Raw genomic sequence first — 22,036 nt, 5'->3', positions numbered from 1 at the left:
CAAAACTTCAAAGTGGAACAAAGCAATTTGTTTTTTCAAATAGCATTATGAAAAATAAAAATAAAAGAAACCAAGCTTTTTTACAAGGGCTTGCAAAGGAAGCTAAGGTATTAATTTTCTCATGTTTTGTGCATGCTAGTTTTCTTCCTTTCCCTTTCCTTATTTTGTTCGAGTTAAATTATAAGCTTCTAAATACAATAAACCAGAATCATTTCCTCCTTTTTCTGGCAGACCTGAAGCCTTTCAAAACAAGTTAAAATTAAGGAGCATATATCAAAATTAGTTGTCTTAATTAATCACATTTTCTGCCCTTAAAAGCCCAATTAATACTTGTGTAGCTAGTCATATCCAACTGTTTCAGATAAGCATAACGTTCGAAGCCTCGTAGCTGTTCATTTTCACGTATTTTAAATGAAGGAAAGGGAGGAGCTACCCTAACTTGTAGGATTGAAGGCCTGCCAAGAGCTCAAGTAGGATTTAAGCGGAGGGGTGAAAATCGACGCAGACCAAGGGAGGAGATTTGCATGGAACAACTGATTGTACCGACTGTGGGAAGGAGAAATATCAGCCGTATCGACTCCGGTTGTTCTCGATCGGTTCTCGATCCCCCTAGCCGCGAGGTTCATCTGAAAGAGTAGAGAGAGAAAATGTTGCATAAGAGAGAGAGAGAGAGAGAGAGAGAAACTGAGAAATCAGAAAAGAAAAGGAGAAGAAGACGAGTTCAAATCAAAATGACATCGTTTGGTTTAAAATCAAATGGTATCGTTTCACTCATATTTTTTTTTAATATGTTATGTATAAAAAGATGCCGTTTGGTTTAAGACCAAACAATGTTGTTTCACTTTCTTTTTCTTTTTCTTTATTTTTTTTTTTTTTTGTATACTTAAAGTCTAAAACGACGTCGTTTCACCTAAATTTAAGTGGAACGACATTGTTTTAACTACGATATATATAAAAATATATATTTCTTTAATTGGCTGGTTCGACAGCTTGATCAAACCAGAATCGAACCGGCCAATGTCGGTTTTAAGGAATTTCTACTATCGGCCGACCGGTTCTCTGCCAGTTCTGTGCTCTGCAGTTGGTCTGTGTTGGTGCCAGCTGGTTTCTTCGATTGTTGTTCAACCCTATGTAAGAGTATTAATGGAGAAAGGGAAAATTGTCAGATATAAGATTTAGGATCTGTTTGAGAATAAAATTGTTCTTAGATATTTTCAAATTTCTTCATTAATATTCACAAATTATTCACAAACTATGTACTACTATTTCTTTATTATTTTTAGTATCCAAGCAAAGTCTTAATTGGACATAAAGTAAAGATGAGACATAAAAGTCAATAACAAGATATAAAACTGGAGTACAAGACATGAAGCAAAGAGAATAAACTTGAAGAGAGGGAAAAGGGAACAAATGTTGGTGCAAAGGTGCTGCAAAAGAAAAAAATAGTGAGAGAAAGAGTTTGCTTCAAGATGCATTATAATGTCGCTTTCTTTAAGACAACATTTGCCCCAAGATACAATGAAGTTCAGAACAAGTTTATTTGTTTAACTGCGTTATACACACACAAAATTAGATCTAAATACTCTCAAATTTTACTATTTAACCTAGAGATTAGAAATATATTATCTGGAGAATGAACAAATCCTAATAACAAATTTCGAAGAACTAAAAACTTTTGGAAGCGATAATTTCGAAATTACCTTTTAGGATTATTCAATTCGTAGGCCAACCAATAGGTCTATTTATATATAGTGGTATATACTGGACCTCGCCGATGAGGAAGCCCATGCATTTCAACTCTTTGCCATCTTAGCCATGGACATCCTTTGGTTCACTAGAAATCAGGTCATCCATAATTCTATAACCCCAGCCATAGATTTGTATCTTTCCAAAGTCCACAATACCCTGCAAGGACCATAAACAAGCCTGGAGGTCTAAACAACATCAGGAAGAGGCACTCTCAATGTATGGACATCTTTCCAGAGGTTTTCATTTTGTATCTTTTGATGTGGCTGTCCGAAATAATGGTAGTGTAGCAGCTGCAATCTACAGCAGCTCTACTTGCCATTCAAGAAGCACAAAACAGAAACATGAAAGAGCTCTACATCCAAGGTTATTCCAAGCAAGTAGTACAAGCAACTATCAATGCAAAGTAATCATCTAGCTGGACAATGCATTCCATCATCAGATACATCAAGCACATTCAGTTTTGATGAGTGGCAAATAACGAAAGTTCATCGATCAAAAAATCGATGTGCGCATAATATTGCACAATGGGTTGCTTCCAATCATCTCTATGGAAGCATACCCTTTATTAGTATTCCACAATGTTTGTTAAATTTTTATAGTGGAACGACCCTCCTTTATTTTCTATTTAATTCCTTTGTAACTCTCTAAAAGTTAGTTTGTATGTTCTTATTTGAACGACTCTTGCTTAGAAGAAAAAATAATAGGTCTATTTATAGATGACTAAAGATGCGAACCAAAATCGGTTCCGAATTCGTATATATATTGCACCTGCTGCCAAACAACACACGTGGACTTAGTCCAACAGTAATGCAGAGCGCGTCCACGAACCAGTCGGAACTGGTTCGAGTCCCAGTCTACTCGTCCTTGGGAATAAATTTTAGATCAATTTCCTGGGAGCTTGGGCTGGCTAGGCGTTGTGCTTTGCACCTTGGGCTTGCTGGGCTGCATGCCTCAAGCCCGTGTGGAGGCCCTTCCTATCAATAATTCGTTAAAACCCATCTCTTAACATAAGAGTGATTCGAAGTTTCGAACCCTTGTCCTATATGGACCCAATTTATTATAACCAACGTTTCCATAAATTTTCTCTTTCCAAAATAACTCATGACTTTCAAAATATAATTTAATAATAAATATAATATATATTATTTTGAAAATATTTCCAACAATAAAAAAAAAAAAAAATGATCTGCTTCCTTTGGGGCTAGGATCAATATAGGGAAGGAAAAAGAAGTCCAAGAGGGTGGCTCGATCATTTTCATCTCTATGGGATTGATTGTAGAGAGCATAGTGATAATGAAGATCTTGTATTTAATTACTTTTAAGTGGATTTTACACTCAAGACGTAAGTCTCAATGTAGAATCACATAAATTTTGTCTTTATTTTCAATCATTTATCATTAATGAAGTCATGAAAGAGCATTAATTACAAATATACTGCCACAAAATACCACATAAACAAAAAAAGAAAGGATCATCCAACCTTATTATTGAAGTCGAAAAATGGATAAACAAGTTTCATTGATAGTTTCGTTTGAGATTTTTTGTAAATCCAAACTTTCTTTTAATACATGTTATTTTTTTTTAACAAAAGGGAGAATTATCAGTAAATTTAGAAGTAAGGTCCTCCTTGTAGGATCAAATATCGACCGTTTCTCTCTCCAGGCAATTTCCTCCCAACTAAAAACAAAAGATCCAATCTTCTCCTCCCGGGGGGAGGGGGGTAGAGTTTTGGCTCCTCCCTCCTCTTGTCTACCGTTTCTCAGTTTTTATTGTGTTTTCTAGTTTTTTTTTTCGATTTTTATTGTGTTTTCTGTCTATAGTAAGGAGAAGCTCCGATCTCTTGCTTTCCAGCCCCCCACGACTGTTATGCACCCCACTGCATGACTCCCATGCCGCCAATACTTCAAATGGTTGAAGCAAAATGTCGAATGGAGCAGCGTGTGCTTCACACGCGCGGCTCAACTCCCGCGTGAAATCCGCGTGCCGCCGTATTGAGGAGTACCTGTTGCCACCACGGGTGGCATCCTCAGGGCCAACAACCCCGGATGCTTCAGATCGGACCAACCTCCACTTTCCTAGAGTGGCGCGTGTTCTTTATGCGCCTCCATAGTCCTTGGCGTTCATCCACTAGCGATTTGACACATTTATTGTTTGCTATCTTCCAATGTTTCCGCTTTTCCTAACCAATGATCGTAGGAAAGAGGTAGTGAAAGCCTCCTACATTCAATTTGGACCAACGAAATACAACACAACTCACTTCACTGCGATTCTTAGTCGTAGTATTACAATCCCTTTTATCGAACTATATCAAAATCGCTTCAAGCAACTTCCCCTTATGAGGCATGGGTGGGGGGTCAAGTCTTTTGGCCCTAGATTCCTCTTTTTTTTTTTTCTTGTACTATATTTGCTGGTTTGGAATGAATGTTGGGACGTTACACACTGTTGACTATTATATGTTATAACTGTTAAATATATTTATAATATGTTTGCTTAAAACAAAATCCTTGTAGAAAAAAAAAATGAGTCTAGGCTGCCGCCTAGCAATGACCAATAGGTGTGCTGCTAATTTATATTTTTTTTTCTTTTTTTTTTCATATTTTTTTAACATATTTAAATATTTAAAAAAATAAAAAAATACATCAATACACTAAAAATTACTTCTTTAATAATTAAGTAAAAAAAATTTAAATATATATACAGTAAAATAAGGGACAAACTTAGGATTGTCTAAAAAAAAATTACCATCACGAGTACGTGCACACCATCGAGCTGTCGGCAGCTACCAGAGCATCAGTTGGATCGCCTCCAAAGCTAAAATGCACGTGAAATAGCATAGGGTCCATCGCCTTCTCGTACTAAACGAAATGAACTGGCCCTCGTTATTTGAGAAATCTGCACCTGAAATTCTAATGCAAAACCTATCATTGCTCTTTGCCAAGTCCCAAAAAACCGGTATCGGAAGATCCAATGACGACTCTGCTACTTGAATTAATGCCGGCGCCCGTGCCCAACATCCCCTCTCTTTCTTTCCTGATCTCTATCTATATATATTTGTGCATGGGGTTGAACTGACACAAAACACTAGCACTTAATTCTTCTGCAAACATGGAGAACAAGTGTGGGGTGTTGCTAAAAATGGTCGTCATTTCTCTTCTTAGTCTCTTTTTCATGCTTCATCTCTCTCCAACTATGGCTCAAGAAGAATCTCTAAAGACCATCGAGATAGATGAAAATCAAAGCAGCTTACCGACATACATAGTTCACGTTAAAAGGCCAGAGGGTAGAATTACTTTGCAATCAGAAGAGTTGGATAGCTGGTACGAATCTTTCTTGCCTTCCACCAGCGAAAGCTCGAACGAGCAACCACGCATGGTGTATTCGTTCCGAAATGTGGTCACCGGTTTTGCAGCAAAATTGACAGAAGAGGAAGTGAAAGCCATGGAGAAGATGGATGGTTTCATTTCAGCACGGCCAGAAAGGATTCTGTCCTTACATACAACTCACACTCCTGCCTTCTTGGGGTTGCACCAGGGGTTGGGAGTTTGGAAAGATTCGAATTTGGGGAAGGGTGCGATAATTGGAGTTTTGGACACTGGGATACTGCCGGATCATCCTTCATTTAGTGATGAAGGAGTGCCTTCTCCCCCTGCTAAATGGAAAGGCAAGTGTGAATTCAATGCGGCGGCGTGCAATAACAAACTAATTGGCGCAAGAAGTTTCCAAAATGGAAGAAAAGTGGTTATACCGCCATTTGACGACGCAGGGCATGGCACCCACACGGCAAGCACTGCAGCGGGAAATTTTGTTAAAGGTGCCAACGTTTTTGGGAGTGCTAATGGTATTGCGGTTGGCATGGCGCCCTTTGCTCACTTGGCAATCTACAAAGTATGTTCCGCAGGCGGAGGTTGTGCCGAGAGTGACATATTGGCTGCGATGGACACTGCCGTTGAGGATGGTGTGGATGTGCTTTCCCTCTCTCTTGGTGGAGGCTCTTCTCCTTTCCATGCCGACGGGATTGCATTGGGTGCATTTGGTGCGATCCAAAAGGGAATTTTTGTAAGCTGTTCTGCTGGGAATGGCGGTCCCTTTTATGGTTCTTTATCGAACGAGGCCCCATGGATTCTCACAGTTGGAGCGAGCACCATTGACAGAAGCTTTACGGCAACAGCAAAACTTGGAAACGGGGATCAATATGATGGCGAATCCCTATTCCAGCCTAAAGATTTCAATTCAACATTATTGCCTCTTGTTTATGCAGGCGCAAATGGTAACATGTCATCTGCTTTCTGTGCCCCGGGATCCTTGAATGACATTGATGTGAGAAGAAAAGTAGTGTTGTGTAAGAGAGGAGGGGGGATTGGAAGAACTGAAAAAGGCCAAGTAGTTGCACTTGCTGGTGGAGCCGCCATGATTCTCATGGACCTAGAGATCAATGGCTTTACTACCCCAGCTGATCCTCACGTACTTCCTGCAACATTGGTGAACTATTCTGCGGGTTTGAAAATCCTAGCCTACATAAACTCAACCTCCGCACCAACAGCCACAATCTTGTTTAAAGGAACTGTAATTGGAGGCTCATCTGCTCCCATTGTTGCCTCCTTTTCTTCCAGAGGCCCAAGCGAAGAAAGCCCTGGAATCTTGAAACCAGACATCATTGGACCCGGCGTAAACATTCTAGCTGCATGGCCAGTTCCTGTGGACAATAACACGTATTCAAAATCAACATTTAACGTCATTTCCGGCACCTCAATGTCTTGCCCTCACCTCAGTGGCATTGCAGCTTTGCTCAAGAGCTCCCACCCCAGCTGGTCACCTGCTGCCATCAAGTCAGCAATCATGACCACCGCTGATGTGCTAAACCTTGGAGGAAAGCCCATTTTCGACCAAAGGCTTCTTCCTGCTGACATCTTTGCTACCGGTGCAGGCCATGTTAACCCAACAAAAGCAAACAACCCGGGGCTTGTTTACGACACCAAACCTGAGGATTACATTCCATATTTATGCGGTTTGAACTACACTGACATACAGGTAGAGCTCATTGTGCAACGCGCGGTGAACTGCTCGCAAGTAGAAATCATAGCGGAAGCAGAGTTAAACTATCCTTCATTTTCAATCGTACTGGGATCCAGCACTCAGGATTACACGCGGACGGTGACAAACGTTGGCCTGGCTAATTCCACTTATACTCTGGATCTTCTTGTACCTCAAGGGATAGGTATGAGTGTAAATCCTAACAGGCTTACATTCACAGAGGCGAACCAGAAGGTGACTTATTCAGTGGAATTCATCCCACAAAGTGGCAGCATCGGCAAGCCATTTTCTCAGGGATACCTGAGATGGGTTTCTGATCGTTACTCAGTTACAAGCCCAATAACTATCATTTTTAAATGATCATCGGAGCCTCAATATCTTGGAGCACAAGAAGTTGGCAATAAGAATGATGGGTGAAGGAACAAATAACAAATAAATTTCCGCTCTGAGGGGTGTCATGCATTAACATCCTTCAAGTTCAAATCATTTCAAACTCCGCAACCACCTTACCGGCCCATTGTTTCTCGAGATGTAACCCATATATATCAATCTTTGTCATTTTTGTTTTGGTCAATCGTTTCCCATATCATTGTGATTGTGTGATGTCAAACCATCCTTCTGAATTATAGAACAAGCTGTCTTTTCCTGTATATGTAGAATAAACTAGTTTACTGTCAAGAAGACGGAGTGATTCGGTATCTTAAACTTTTCTACTAAAAAGTCATCATTGTCTGAATTATTATGGTCTGCCGATCATTAAAACTCAGATAATAATGACTTTTAGTAGAAGTTCTCCGAAACCGAATCAGTTAGTATTCATGACATTGAATTAGAGCACATGACTAGAGCACTAATAAGGGAATTTATTAATCTGTTCCACCTAAAGCACTTATGGATGTGGAATCCATTCGAGGACCTTGGCAGCTGTATAGGCGGTGCTTCGGGAGACAGTACAGAGCGAGAGAGAGGGTCATCTTTCCTGTTTCGTTAACGTTGGGGTGTTCCAAATTTTGGCACCGGCAGCACTCACCAGATTTTATAAAAGTAAACATATCGTGGCTTGATGAGAGACGTTATATTTACGATTTAACGTTTTACATTATGTCACGTTAATTTGTAACTTTAGTTTTATAAAATCTTTATATATAGACCAACTTTCTTTCACATTTTGGTAGATCTTCGAAACTATTCGAAGTAATAACATAAAAAGACTGAGCGCTTTATAAAAAATACTAACCGGTGAATAGATATGAAAATTCTGCAAACCCAAGATTGCCTAATTCTAGCTGTTGCCTACTTTTAACAAGTGGCAATTGCATAATCTTCTGTCTTTATGATCATGTTGTTGTTCTTATTCTCATGAAAACAGCTTAGACAAACATGTTACTCTTATTTGAGCAGAGAGCTACTTTAAGAATGGTGACTTTGGCCAAGTCCAACGTCCTTTGACATATCACAGGAGTTACCTAGCTAGCTATTTACATAGATCGAAGTTGGGTAAAGATATGAACCAAGCAATAGTATTTGTAAACCCAATTCGAAGGAACCTAAGAAATATCTCATGCAAACATTAAAATGAACTAAAACAAAAACACTTAATGTATGAGTGATGAAGGCACAGTTTTTTCAGTTCTCCCAAAGTAACTAGGCTTTAAGAACTTTTGAGGAGTGCATGGCTGTTGCCGGGGTCGCCTTGGGTGCCCCGGCTCCTCCACGATCGCACTCAGATCCTATGCTGACATGATGGCGCAGATGCCTCAACCTATCCCTAAGGTGGAGGTGCCCCTCGTATGTCTCCTTTAAGAAGGAGGAAATTGAGCGTTTTGCACAGCCCTTCAAGTTCTCGATGGTCTTGAAGTTTTTGTGCAGACGGCCTTCATTGGACAATATCAGAGCGTTTTGTCGACATCGGTGGGGGTTGGTTGCTCAGCCAATGGTCTCGGCTATGGTCAATCCCAGATCCGTCTTTGTCAGGTTGTCTAATGAAGATGATTTCCTTAAAGGTTTTTCCAGATAGGCTTGTGAGATAGACGGTGTGTCATACCGTGTCTTCAAATGGAGGCCAGACTATGTTGAAGATCAAGAACCATCCTTGGTGCCGGTATGGATTTTTTTGCCTGGCCTCTCACCAAATTATTACCACGAATCGTTCTTGAAAAATATAACTTTACCTCTTGGGCATTACATTCGTCGAGACAATTGCACTTGGTGTGCTACAAAAACTGATGGAGCTCGGGTTTGTATCATGATGGATATTTCTAAGGCTTCAGTAGAATAGTTTTGGATTGGTGTTCCAAACCAATCTTCGAGCTGGCTGTAACCCGTGGTTTATGAGACCCTTCCAGCTTTTTGCTCTTACTACCGCATGCAAGTGCATAACATGAAAACATGCAATCAAGTGGAGAAAAATGACCAAAGAGAGGAAGGTAAGACACAAAAGACTTGGGTTAGGAAGGAAACAAAGAAGGTAGTGGAGGTAAAAATTAATCTAGAGGCCGGTCCTAGCAATCAAGAGCTTCAGAAGGATTCAACCATGGCTGGAAATAAAGAAGAAAAAGAACCAGTAATAGAGGAACAACAAACGGTGTTAGTATCGGATGGAAAGCCTTACCTAGCAAGAAAGTCTCAAATGGAAAAGTTAGTCTCAAATGGAAAAGTCAGTGTTTCTGACAAGAAGTGCAGCATGATTTTGGGTGAAGTGGTAGAAAGCCTAACCTCGAACGCAATTGCAGACGTCTCTGCAGTTAGTAGCCTTTTGCAAGATGGCGTTGTAGAAGTGACCTCTTCGAGTGAATTAAAATTGGGTGGGCCATATGCATGTATGTCAAACGCTTAAGCCACCGACCTACTCGGGGACCAAGTGCAGGAACCACATGCACGTGTGTCAGAAAGCCACTGAGATACCTCAAGAATTTCATTCAAATTTGCAGCCAAGGCTTTGGATGGGGACCACAGCGGAAAACAGAAAGGGGAATGGGCCCTTATCTGCAGGACAGGCCAGTGCCGAGTATGGGGGAGCTTATAGTGATCAAGTGGTTCAGAATGTAGATGTTGAAATTGCTAATGAAAAGGAATTGCCCGGTGATCTCCAAGCCGATCCAGAACCTGATTGTGACAGACTTATGGAAGATATTAGAAAAAAATATTGTACCAACTCAGAGGGACCAAGTCTAGTAAGTGGAAAGATTCAGAAAATGAGCTCGACAAGGGCGGCAATTCGCCCCTCAAAATTTAATTTATGATTAGCCCCATTATTTTTTGGAATATTAAGGGTATAGGCACTTCTTAGGTGCGATTGAAAAAAATTATAAAAAGATATAGGCCCAATGTTTTAGCAGTGGCTGAACCTTTTCTGCTTGAGGCAAAAATACTTGACTATTTGGACCGGTTTAGTTGTGATTCCTTTGTCACTAATGAAGCTCACGGTAGGAAATTTTGGCTATTGTGGAACTCGGTTGTATTTGTTCAATGGATGGAAGGGTCTAATCAATATGTTACTATGAGAGTTGAGGAGAATGACCATGTTTTTCTTCTCACCATTGTTTATGCTAAGTGCAACCAAAATGAAAGGAAAACCCTTTGGGAGAATCTTGAAGCTACTCGTCATGGTACTCTTCCGTGGATTCTTTGTGGAGATTTTAACATCATAAAAAATGACTCGGAACACAGAGACGGTTGCCCTCGCCTGTTTGTAGCTATGGAAGACTTTAGCTTGTGCATTCAGAATTGTGGATTACTAGACATGAAGACCAAAAGACAAAACATGACTTGGTGCAACAGCCAAGGTTGATTGGCTCATAGCTGGGCGGTTAGATCGTTGTTTGATTGATTTTAATGCTCTTAATTGTTTCTCAGGTGTTGCCTCGTACTACCTCTGATCACTCCCCTTTAGTTATTCAAATGGATGAGGATCCTTTCAAGTATGGGCCTAGCCCCTTTCATTTTCAGTTTATGTAGACTGATCATATAGATTTCCTTCGCTTTGTGGAGGGGGTGTGGAAGCAAGAGGGATCTGGGTCTGGGCTTATTAACCTATCGTTTAAATTAAAAAGGCTGAAGGTGGCTTTTAAGGACTGGAATCAACGGGTCTTTGGTAGGACTAACCTGATCATTAAAGAATTAGAGAGCATATTGATAATCTGGAAAGTCGTCTTCAAATTTGTTTCAATGATGAGGATGATAACAACCTTGTAGCGTCTAAGTTGGAGTTATTAACCTGGATGGGTAGAGAGGACACTCACCTGTCTCATATGGCCAAGAAAATTTGGCTAAAAGATAGGGATCAAAACTCTAAATTCTATCATGCCTATCTAAATGCCAAAAATCACAAGGAGATGAGACTAGTTGATGGTTCCTCTTTAGATTCACCTTTTGATATTCACTAGGCTGCTGCTGACTATTTTAAAAATTTCTTGGGTCAGAGTAATCATTGTGACTTGCCTAATTTGAGTGAGTTGATCTTCCCAGTTATTTCTGAAGAGGAGAATTTGGCTATTTGCCGAGTCCCCTCTCTTGAGGATGTTAAGGATACTCTCTTTAGCATTCTCATTGATAGTAGCCTGGGCCCGAATGGTTTTGGCTCGGGTTTCTTTAGAGTGTGTGGGACTTGGTTAAAAAGGACATTTTGGATATTATTACTGATTTCTTTCATAATAAATCACTCCCCAGATTTTACACTGCATGCTATATTGTTTTAATCCCTAAGGTTGATAATCCTTCTGGTTTTGATACGTTTAGGCCTATTCGTCTCTACTCTGTGATTTATAAGATTTGTGAGAAGATTAGTGGGTCGTCTGACGACTTTGCTTTCTAAACTGATTTCCCAAGAGTAAGGGGTTCATTTCGGGTCGCAGTATTTTTGAGAATTTAGCCTCACCCAGGAGATGGTCCACTCTATTCGTAAAAATACTAATGGAGGCAATGTCTTGGTTAAGCTTGACATGTCTATAGCTTATGATAGAGTTGAATGAAAATTTTTACTCCATGTCTTGACTAACTTTGGTTTTTCACCTCATGTCTGTGAATTAATTAAGGCCTACATATCTTCTCCTTGATACTCCATAATGATGAATGGTACCTCTTTGGGTTTTTTTAAAGGTGAGAAAGGCTTAAGGCAAGGTGACCTTCTTTCTCCTTATTTGTTTATCATCATGCAAGAGGTGTTATCCCGACTCCTCAAACATTATTTTGAGAATGGTAAAATTGGTCAATTTTCTCAAGCCAGAGGTACCCCTCTTATCTTTCACCTTATGTATGCGGATGATATTGTTATCTTTGTTAATGGTGGTAAAAAATCTCTGAGTAACTTGATGAAGGTCTTGAACCTTCACGGAGCTTGGACGGGTCAAGTTCTCAACAAAGATAAAAGTGCTATTTATTTCTCCAAGAAAATTCTTTTCCCTAGAAAGCTTTCTATCCTTCGCGTGACTGGTTTTTCTGATGGCTCTTTCCCATTTAAGTACTTGAGTGTGCCTATAATGGTGGAGAGACTTAAGGTTTGTCATTTTGGTGATTTGATTGGGAATGTTAAAAAGAAAATTGCGGGTTAGAAAATGAAAATGCTCTCGATAGGTGGGAGAACTATTCTCCTGCGTCATGTCTTATCTAGTATGGCTGCCCATCTTCTTGCTGTGTTGGATGTTCCTAAAGTTGTTCTCATGGTGCTAAATAAGCTCCTAAGCTCTTTCTTTTGGGGCGATTATGATGGAAAGGCTAATAGGAAGTGGGTTTCTTGGAAGCATATTTGTAAACCTATTGATGAAGGCGGATTGGGTATTAGGGATTTTGAGGATATTCAGAAAACTCTTCATATGAAATTTGCTTGGCGCCTCATGCAGGGCCATTCTTTATGGGCGGATTTCTTTAGAGGCAAGTACGTTAGGAACAATCATTTATCTCTCTTGGTGCCTAACAAGGGGACCAGGTTCTGGAGATTTGTCGTCCGCAATATCCCGAAAGTTTTAAATGGTTCTAAATGGATTGTGAAATAAGGTAATATTTCGTTCTGGTACAATAACTGGGAGGATGATGGCCCTTTCAGTCGCCACTTCCCTGTGATTGAGCAACCTCTGTTGAAAGTTAAGGAGTGCCAGATTGATAATGGGTGGGACATTCATCTATTGGAAAGACTTGTGGGTTATCAGAAAAGCTTTTGATCTGTATCAGTTTTTGGCACGAAGGAAGGAAGGGAGTGATGCTTTAATTTGGCTAAAGGATAAGGGTGGTATCTTTAACACTAAAAGTGCTTAAGATTTTTTCAAGGTTAGGGCTCCTCTTTTATCTTGGACTCAATGGACCTGGCATGCTAACCTTCCTAAGAAAAATTCTATTATGATGTGGAAGGCCACTAATAACTGATTAAGCGTTGATGACAAGGTCAAAATGGTTGGTATTCCTATTGGCTCTAAGTGTAATTGTTGCTCTATGGGTCATACTGAAGACTTGAATCGTGTGCTTTGTACTAGTGATTTTGCCAGACACATTTGGCGTTTGGCTGCTATTCAGCTAGGTGGGCATATGGGAGTTTTTCAAACATGGCAAGAACAAACGAACTTTTGGTTTCGCCGTGCGGGCAAGTCTTCCCAACTGAGGATAAGTTTTGGACTTCTCCCATCTATAGTCTCTTGGAAACTGTGGGATTGGCACTATAAAGCCAGATATGAAGGCAGAGCAGAGAGTGTTGATTCGGTTTGGAAGGCTATTAAAATATGGAACTGATCATGAAAGTGTCTACAATTTCTAACAAGGATGTTGCTATCTTACACAGATTAGAAATCCCGGTCGTACCTCCCAGAACCAAGAAAGTTCGGGTAGTGAGATGGACTCGGCCTCCCCAGGGCTAGGTCAAACTTAATATTGATGGGAGTAGTTTTGACAATCCTAGGCCTTCAGGAGTTAGGGGTGTTATACGTGATGATTGTGAGAGATTACTTGCAGCCTACTCTGTGTTCTTGGACCAGGGCTCTAATAATTTTGTTGAGATGCGCAGCTTGCTGGAAGGGGTTCGTAGATGCTTCCACTTGGGTTTTGTTCGAGTTAAAATTGAGACTGATTCTCAATTGCTGGTTAATTGGATCACCAAGGGTGGTTGTAATATCTAGTATTTAGAAGAGTTTTGGGACGAGTTACATGGTTATCTTAACTGTTTGGATTATAGAATGCATCATGTTTTTCGCGAAGGTAATGTCGTCGCTGACTTCTTTGCTAAAATGGGAGCTGAGGGTTTAAATTCAGACTGGTCTGGTGAGCTGCCTAGTCGCCTTAGAGGTCTTCTCCGCATGGACAGAATTGGTTTACCTTATTTGCGGATATCGTAAAGGTTTTCCTTGGTAAGTGGTTTATGGTTTTACTGTCTTATTTATTCCCAATTGTATGTGTTTTTTTTTCTCTCTCTTGCAAGTTCATTTTCTTGTCTAGGTCTGTTACTTTGCTTCGACCTGTACTGTTTTGGTATTTTTGTTTCTTGGTTGCCTGGGTTTTGGTATCTTGAGTACTTGTATCCCCTAAGTGTCATGTTGTAACTACGGTTTTCCTCCGCCACAAGTGAGGGCAATCAATAAAATTAGGGTACTGTCCCTTTCTTAAAAAAAAAAAAAGAAAAACACTTAAGAAATATGTCGTTGAGAACTAACTCAGTTTGGATATACAAACCTTCTTATCTCATCCCATCTCATCTTATCTCATCATTACAATTTTTTCAAATTTTCATACAAAAACATAATAAACAATTCAACTTTTTCAAATCCTAAAATAAAAATAATACGAAAAAATATATTCTAACAATATTTTATTCAACTACTATTCAAAACATCTCATCTCATCTCATCTCATCTGAACTTTCTGTCCAAACCCAACCGTAGGATTTCCTGATCTGATAACTAATGGTCCATTTTAGACCAAAGACAGGAAAATAATGCTAATAAATTTAAAATGGGAGCATGCACGCTTTCTTACAAGAACTAGAAATAACTTTCTCCTAAGAAAAATTATACGGGCCTAGCTTTATTGGGGGTTATGTTTAGATTAAGCATTCTATTTGTTTTATATATATATATATATATATATATATATAAATCATATACATATTGGAATTGACAATGATAGGCATTAGGTTATGCTTACAACCGGATCATGTTGCATTTGACCATTTCTTTTCCTTTTTTCAATTATATCTTGTGTTTTTATATATTTTTTATGAATCTTTTAACACTTGGCTTGGCTCATTTGAATATCATCTTTATGCTCGAAGTATTCTCTTAAGATAATAATTTGGACCACCTAATTAGAAATTTTTAAAAGTCATGTATCAATCATATTCATGTCTGATCTCTCGTAAAGTATATATTTAGGCTTCGTTTGAATAATAAGATGAGATGAGATGGATCTATGAATAATAGTGATATATTTAAATTAAGATGAAATGAGTTACTTTGTAAAAGTATTAAAGAGTAGTGCTACTATTCCCCATCAATTTGCCCACTTGGTGTACTTCAAGTGCAAATTGTACTTTTTTTATACTTTTTATTTCAAATATATTTTAAAAATTTAAAATATATATATATATATCAATACACTAATTTTTAAAAAATTAAAAAAAAATGTCAATACATTAATAGTCATTTTTTTAATCAGTAAGCAAAAAAAAAATTTTAAAAATTAAATATATATACGGTCAAAATGAGTAGACAAAATGAACGAGCATACTAACATTATGCTTTAAATAAACCCATCATAGACTCGCGAAAAGGTACGATCAAAAGGCTAATGTTTGATTACCGGTACTGAGCACTCAACCAGGTTTACGTGCATATAAAGAAAATCAATCATTAAGGAGAAGATACTTTCAAATGAGGAAGGGACATCCGTGAGCATGCATATATATAGGGACCTTTCTCTCGAGGACTCAACCAAGTCATGGATTTCGAGCCCTTGAAGGCTTGAAGCTGTTGAGTGGTCTCCTTCTCTGTGCGCGATTACGATCTCGGTCTCTTCATTTGTGTGAGTTGGATCTAATTTGACTATTCGTTTGATTGTGAAAATAGTTGATCTGGCGTGATTGTTTGGCTCTCAAAAAAGTATTTTAGGGCTTATTATACCATGTGAACGATTCAAGTGCCACACCGTATAAGGTTGGGTGCATGCAGACGAGATGTACATGAATGCATGCAGTAGGCGGGGCGAGGGCGAAGCCGGAGAGTGATGCTTAAGTTGCATTAATCTAAATACTAATTATTCTTTTTCGAAAAAGAAAATCTCAATGCTGAGGCATTGTGAAATATTATAAAGGCTTCCCATCCCATGTGTAATCTTTCTTATGCTTGTCATTACTTTGCTGCAAACGGCATATTGCAGCAAATGATTTCACAACCTGATCAAATCATGAATTACACATCAACCCTGGACTTCGTTTTCAACTCGCCGAATTACATGGAGCCACTGTTTAAGTTGTCCATTACGACTGAGTCAGCCTGCTATTTTAAGAAAAGACAAGCTTGGGCAAAAAAAAATGAAAGCTCGGTAGGACAATGAGTATCCTCTAAACAAATACAGCTGCCGTCTTCAGGATAATAGGAATCACTAAAGTAAATTCCCTACGTGCCGGACCATATCACATAGCTCCAACGGCAATGTTTTTATTCCGGAACAGGCCAGCTTATGCGGAAATGCCGACCCCTCTCACTCTACAATTCTCTTATATAAATCAGTATGGAAACCACTTGAACTCACACAAAAATCTCTTACCTCTCCTCACTTTCATGCAGAAAGGTGTATTGTCACAAAACATGGCAGCTATACCTTTCGTTTCTCTTCTTTTCGTGTTTAACTTCTACTACGAGTTTGCTTTCGGAAGTGCACTTTCATCTGTCACCAAAAGTTCCGAGATGAGAAATTTACAAACTTACATTGTCCATGTAAAGCAACCAGAGGGTAGAGTTTTTTCCCAGTTAGAAGATCAGGAGAGCTGGTACCATTCTTTTATGCCAAATATTACCGTCGCAAGTAATTCGGATGAGCAGCCACGCATGCTGTATTCATACCAGAATGTTATCCGGGGTTTTGCAGCGAGACTGACCCAGGAGGAAGTGAGAGCTATGGAGGAGAAGGACGGTTTTGTGTCAGCGCGTCCTGAGAGGATGTTACGTCTACAAACAACACATACACCAAGCTTCTTAGGGTTGCACCAGCAAACGGGATTCTGGAAAGAATCAAACTTTGGAAAGGGGGTGATTATTGGGGTATTGGACGGTGGAATTTTGCCTTCTCATCCTTCGTTTAGTGATGCAGGAATGCAGCCACCTCCAGCCAAATGGAAAGGGAGGTGTGAGTTCAACGTTACAGACTGTAACAACAAACTCATTGGTGCAAGGACATTCAATGTTGCAGCCAAAGCCATGAAAGGAAAAGATGAGCCACCAATCGATGTAGACGGGCACGGTACCCACACTGCAAGCACTGCTGCTGGCGGTTTTGTAAAGAATGCCGTTGTGCTAGGAAATGCCAAGGGCACAGCGGTTGGAATGGCCCCTTATGCCCACTTGGCAATTTACAAAGTGTGCTTTGGAGATATATTGGATGATTGTCCCGAGAGCGATATACTGGCTGGGCTTGATGCAGCTGTTGGAGATGGCGTCGCTCCCTGGGCTCAGACTCTGTTCCATTTTTCGAGGACAGTGTTGCAATCGGCTCATTTGCAGCGATCCAAAAAGGAATATTTGTAAGCTGTGCAGCCGGGAATTCTGGCCCTTTCAACAGCACGTTATCTAATGAAGCCCCTTGGATACTCACAGTCGGAGCAACCAACATTGACAGAAGCATTGCGTCGACAGCAAAGCTTGGAAATAGAGAAGAACTCGATGGTGAATCCCTCTTCCAGCCTGGTGACTTCCCCTCAACACCATTGCCTCTTGTTTATGCTGGCGTTAATGGTAAACCAGAGTCTGCACTATGTGGTGAGGGATCCTTGAAAGATATCAATGTCAAAGGCAAAGTAGTTTTATGCGAGCGAGGAGGGGGGATAGGAAGAATCGCTAAGGGAGAGGAAGTTAAAAATGCAGGGGGTGCCGCCATGATTCTCATGAATGAAGAAACTGATGGCTTTAGTACCTCGGCTGATGCTCATGTTCTTCCCGCAACACATGTCAGCTTTGCTGCTGGACTAAAGATCAAAGCCTACATAAACTCTACAGAAACTCCAACAGCATCTATCTTATTCAAAGGAACTCTCATTGGAAGCTCAGTATCCCCATTCGTTGCTTCTTTCTCTTCAAGAGGACCCAACCTAGCAAGCCCAGGCATTCTGAAACCAGACATTATCGGACCAGGTGTGAGCATTCTAGCAGCCTGGCCCTTCTCTCTTGACGATGATACAAACTCAAAACTCAATTTCAACATCATGTCTGGCACATCAATGGCATGCCCTCATCTTAGCGGCATTGCAGCTTTGCTCAAGAGCTCACATCCTCATTGGTCACCAGCTGCTATTAAATCTGCTATAATGACTTCTGCTGATACACAAAATCTTGAAGGCAAACCAATTTTTGATCAAACACTTCAGCCTGTGCAGATGTCTTTGCCATAGGTGCAGGCCATGTCAATCCATCAAGAGCAAATGAACCAGGATTAATCTATGATATTCAACCAGACGATTATATACCATATCTATGTGGTCTGGGATACAAAGACCAGGAGGTTGGAATCCTTGTGCACAGACCAATAAAGTGCTCAGACGTATCAAGTATCCCTGAAGGAGAGCTAAACTACCCTTCATTTTCTGTTACACTGGGATCGTCTCAGACATTTACCAGGACCGTGACAAATGTTGGTGAGGCAATATCATCTTATGCAGTCACTGTGGTTGCACCAGAAGGAGTTCATGTGAGTGTCAAGCCCAATAAGCTCTACTTCTCACGGGTGAACCAGAAAGTGAAATATTCAGTAACATTCAGCCTCACAGTGCCAGGTACCAAAATGGGTGAATATGGGCAAGGTTTTATAAAATGGGATTCTGCCAAACACTGCGTTAGAAGTCCAATTTCTGTTAGGTTTGAGTAGTGCATGTAGAGATTGTATGCAAGCAATGTCTTGTATTGTCATCATCAAAAAATCCCGGTACTGTGTGATTGAACATCTGTGCCATCATATTTGTACTGGTTGAATTTAATAATTATCATAGATTGTTTGAATATGATCATCTAAAAAACTGAACTCTACTTCCATTGTTAGCAAATGAGCATAAAGAAGAATTTCCAGTGGATGATGTACGGAACTTAATAATTCTACAGTGAAAAAAAAAATATTACTGCCAGATGAAAAAGAATCCTACAATCAGGAGAACAGGAGAAGAATGTTGCATAAGGTAGGCGGAGAAGACGATAGCACTAGAACCTACAAGAGATCAGCTTAATACAGTGCAAAACAACCTGAAATACATAGGTCCAACATAATTTCTTTCTCCTAATATCCACTTGCAGTTACAGTGGATTATTGTGTTATGGGGGGTACTCCAATGGCCCTATAAAACTTGGTGAAAGAAACTCAGAAACTTGGTTTTCACATTGATTTATACCGTTCTGATCACAATATTCAGATGTTTCACTATTGTGGTACGCCAGTCATACAATCAGGTCCACAGAGGCCAATTAGTAAGGCATAGAAGGAAACATACTGAATATATAAACAGCTTCACTACTATTAAAAGCAAAACCTGATAACTTGGTAATTAAAAACCAAAACCTGTTTTTGATCTATTGTAACGATGATAGAAAAAAAACTGGGGAAAAATGATTTCCATTGTTTATTGATGGCCCCATGCGGATTAAACTATCACATGCATTGAGAACCTAAGGAATGAAGTTTTCTATGCCATTCTAATAACATAAATTCAGCACACAAGGAGAGGGGAATACGGCGGTAACAGTTTCTAATCCTTGATCACACAGTTTCTACAAAATTTAATGCTTCAGGATAGAGAGATCAATTGCATTGCTTGTCATCGCATCAGCCAAAACCAGGAGGCACATCAGGGTCCTCATCACTACCATCACATGGCTGCTTCTGCTCCAATTCTGCAGGAAAGCCAGGTGGCACACCAAGATCAACGTATTCTGGCTCCAAGACAACCTTTGGGTGGTGTGTATCTTCCTCCGGTGCTTCAACAGGTTCTCTTTTGTGAGGCATTGGAGGCTGAAGCTCCTGTCTGTGTTGCTCCTCATTCTTGTTGTTCTGATGGTTATTGAGGAGAGAAAAACCTGGAGGTTCTTTTGGCTCACTATCAGAAAACATGTCATCAGCTTCACTAGCTGAGGCTGCAATGGAACGGTTATTTTCAGCTTCCTTCTGCTTTGGCATCATGCCATGGGTGGATGATTCACCCCCTTCTATCCATTTTGGGTTTAATAATTTGTTATAAACAGATTGTACAGTTTCTGTAATTTCATTTTTCATGCCATCACCTGATCTAATTGTTTCCCACAAACCATCAGATATCCGGCTCATTACTTTATTCCTGAGACAGCATAATGAGTCATCAGATTTCATTTGAGTCTTTTACTATATATCCTTATTGTCCCTGTCCCAAAATAACAACCCAATTAAAGAGTTTTAACAGAAAGCACATTAATTAGAACTGTAGATTCAATCCTCAAAATTATTAAACCAACTTGCGTCAATATTGGATATAGATTTCACTATCCATTTTTTATTCGTAAATATGCATAATTAATTAATCTCTTTAAAGTTAAACACGAATCCGTGGTTTGTAAGAATTGTTTTTAGAGAGGAAAATAACAATTAAAAACCAAAAAAAATTTTTTGAGAAAAATTAGAAACTTACCCAACGTCATCATATATGGCATCAGATAATTGTCTGGGTTTCATATTCTCAGCACCTGCACGATTAAGTGCTGCTGACTGCTTCACTGTCAAAATAATCTCATTCCGCAACTCCTCCTGCGTTTACTCTCCTTGGTCAGCATTACAGACACTGGAAAAGGGGTTTTAAAAATTAAAATGAACATAACATACACACACACATTAATTAAAAAAGACGAGCTGAGCTATCTTCCCATCCATGAAAACAATTCGATATGCTTCAAAAAACCATATGCCAACCAACGAGACTTTAAAATTTTCATTTGTACATTCTTTTCAGGATATGTTAGAATCAAAGCAACGAAGTCTACTGAGATTTGAACGCAGAGACTCCCCGGCTATTCGATTTTGGTTCAGAAGTTGAATATATTTACATGTTCTTCGCTTTGAAATTAGATAAATTCCGTGGAAAATGGACGAAATTGAGATTTCAATGTAACCTTGAATCAGAGATTCGGAATAGGGATAATTTCAGCGTAATTTTCCCAAATATAAAGCTAACTCGAATTCATACAGAAAAAAAAAAATTAACAAGAAAATAAATCTTCCTCCTTTTCAAACACTCCAACGGATTAAAAACCAACTGCTTTCAAGAAAAATTTTCGGCATTGTTTCGGCTTTAATCACTCTAATCTATCCAACTTTCTAAGCAGGACGGAAGAGATTTTTTATTTTCCTTTAAAATAAAGAAAATTGCTTCCAAGCTTCAAATTTGCAGGAACAGAAAAAGATGAAGATGAATGAGAAGGAGGAGACTGACGTTGTCCCTGAGCTTGCGAATGATTTTGAGGCGGAGTTTGTCGAAGTCGCCGTCGTCCTTGAGTTTCGCTATGACCTCGTCTTTGCCAATGATCTTGGGACTGATCTCCATCGCTTCCTCTGCGTCAGAGAGAGAATGCTTCTAAAGGGGAAATCTTCACAATCACACTGCGAAGCCCCGAGTAGGTCAGTATTAACAAAAAAGCTATTTGCACTCGGAGGGTACCTCCCGAGTACACGTCTAACCACGTGTAAAAATAAAACGGTGCGTTTTGTTCATATTCAGCAACCTCTCATCTTCTTCTCCTTTTCTTTGCATCTTCTTCGAATTTTCTTCTCATGGAACACAGTACTTCGGCTTCGGGAGCAAGCTTCCCCACAGAAGACCACGAAGACGCACCTGGGATGGAATCTTTTGCATCTCAGACAGATTCCCAGAAGAAAACGAAGACCTTTGATTCCTTGTATCCGCAGCTTTTTTCTGATCCTTTTACCCAAATAGTGTTGTAAAAATGAAAGAACAAGGCAACCACAAAAGCTTTTGGTTCAAAATAGAAGAAAAAACATTTATGTCATGATTGGAGGAGGAGGATGAGGATCTGGTGTGTTGTAAGTCTCGATAGCATTT

The 22,036-nt window shown here is 39.6% G+C and overlaps 3 protein-coding genes across 3 annotated transcripts; 2 read left to right on the top strand and 1 right to left on the bottom strand.

Annotated features, from left to right (window-relative positions):
* The first annotated feature begins 4,854 nt into the window (after positions 1 to 4,854).
* LOC121235545 (subtilisin-like protease 3) lies at positions 4,855 to 7,140 on the top strand. Its single transcript, XM_041131890.1, has one exon. The coding sequence runs from the start codon at positions 4,855 to 4,857 to the stop codon at positions 7,138 to 7,140; it is 2,286 nt and encodes a 761-aa protein (XP_040987824.1).
* A 9,395-nt stretch (positions 7,141 to 16,535) lies between these two features.
* Positions 16,536 to 18,834, top strand: LOC121236010 (subtilisin-like protease 4). Its single transcript, XM_041132495.1, is given in 3 exon segments — positions 16,536 to 17,409; positions 17,412 to 18,337; positions 18,340 to 18,834. Coding segments are annotated over 3 exon segments (2,292 nt in total). The 3' UTR covers positions 18,832 to 18,834.
* An 895-nt stretch (positions 18,835 to 19,729) lies between these two features.
* On the bottom strand, positions 19,730 to 21,599 carry LOC121236009. The gene is made up of 3 exons (XM_041132494.1): positions 21,410 to 21,599; positions 20,612 to 20,727; positions 19,730 to 20,284 (listed from the first exon to the last, which is right to left on the bottom strand). Exons 1-3 carry the CDS (start codon positions 21,518 to 21,520, stop codon positions 19,777 to 19,779), a joined length of 735 nt encoding a protein of 244 aa, XP_040988428.1. The 5' UTR covers positions 21,521 to 21,599; the 3' UTR covers positions 19,730 to 19,776.
* Between the last annotated feature and the right edge of the window lie 437 nt (positions 21,600 to 22,036).

Source organism: Juglans microcarpa x Juglans regia, chromosome 6D, assembly GCF_004785595.1.
Source record: "Juglans microcarpa x Juglans regia isolate MS1-56 chromosome 6D, Jm3101_v1.0, whole genome shotgun sequence".
In the NCBI taxonomy this organism is placed as follows: Eukaryota; Viridiplantae; Streptophyta; class Magnoliopsida; order Fagales; family Juglandaceae; genus Juglans; species Juglans microcarpa x Juglans regia.
The sequence above is the reverse complement of the archived record's forward strand: the minus strand, read 5'-3'. Positions and strand labels throughout refer to the sequence as shown.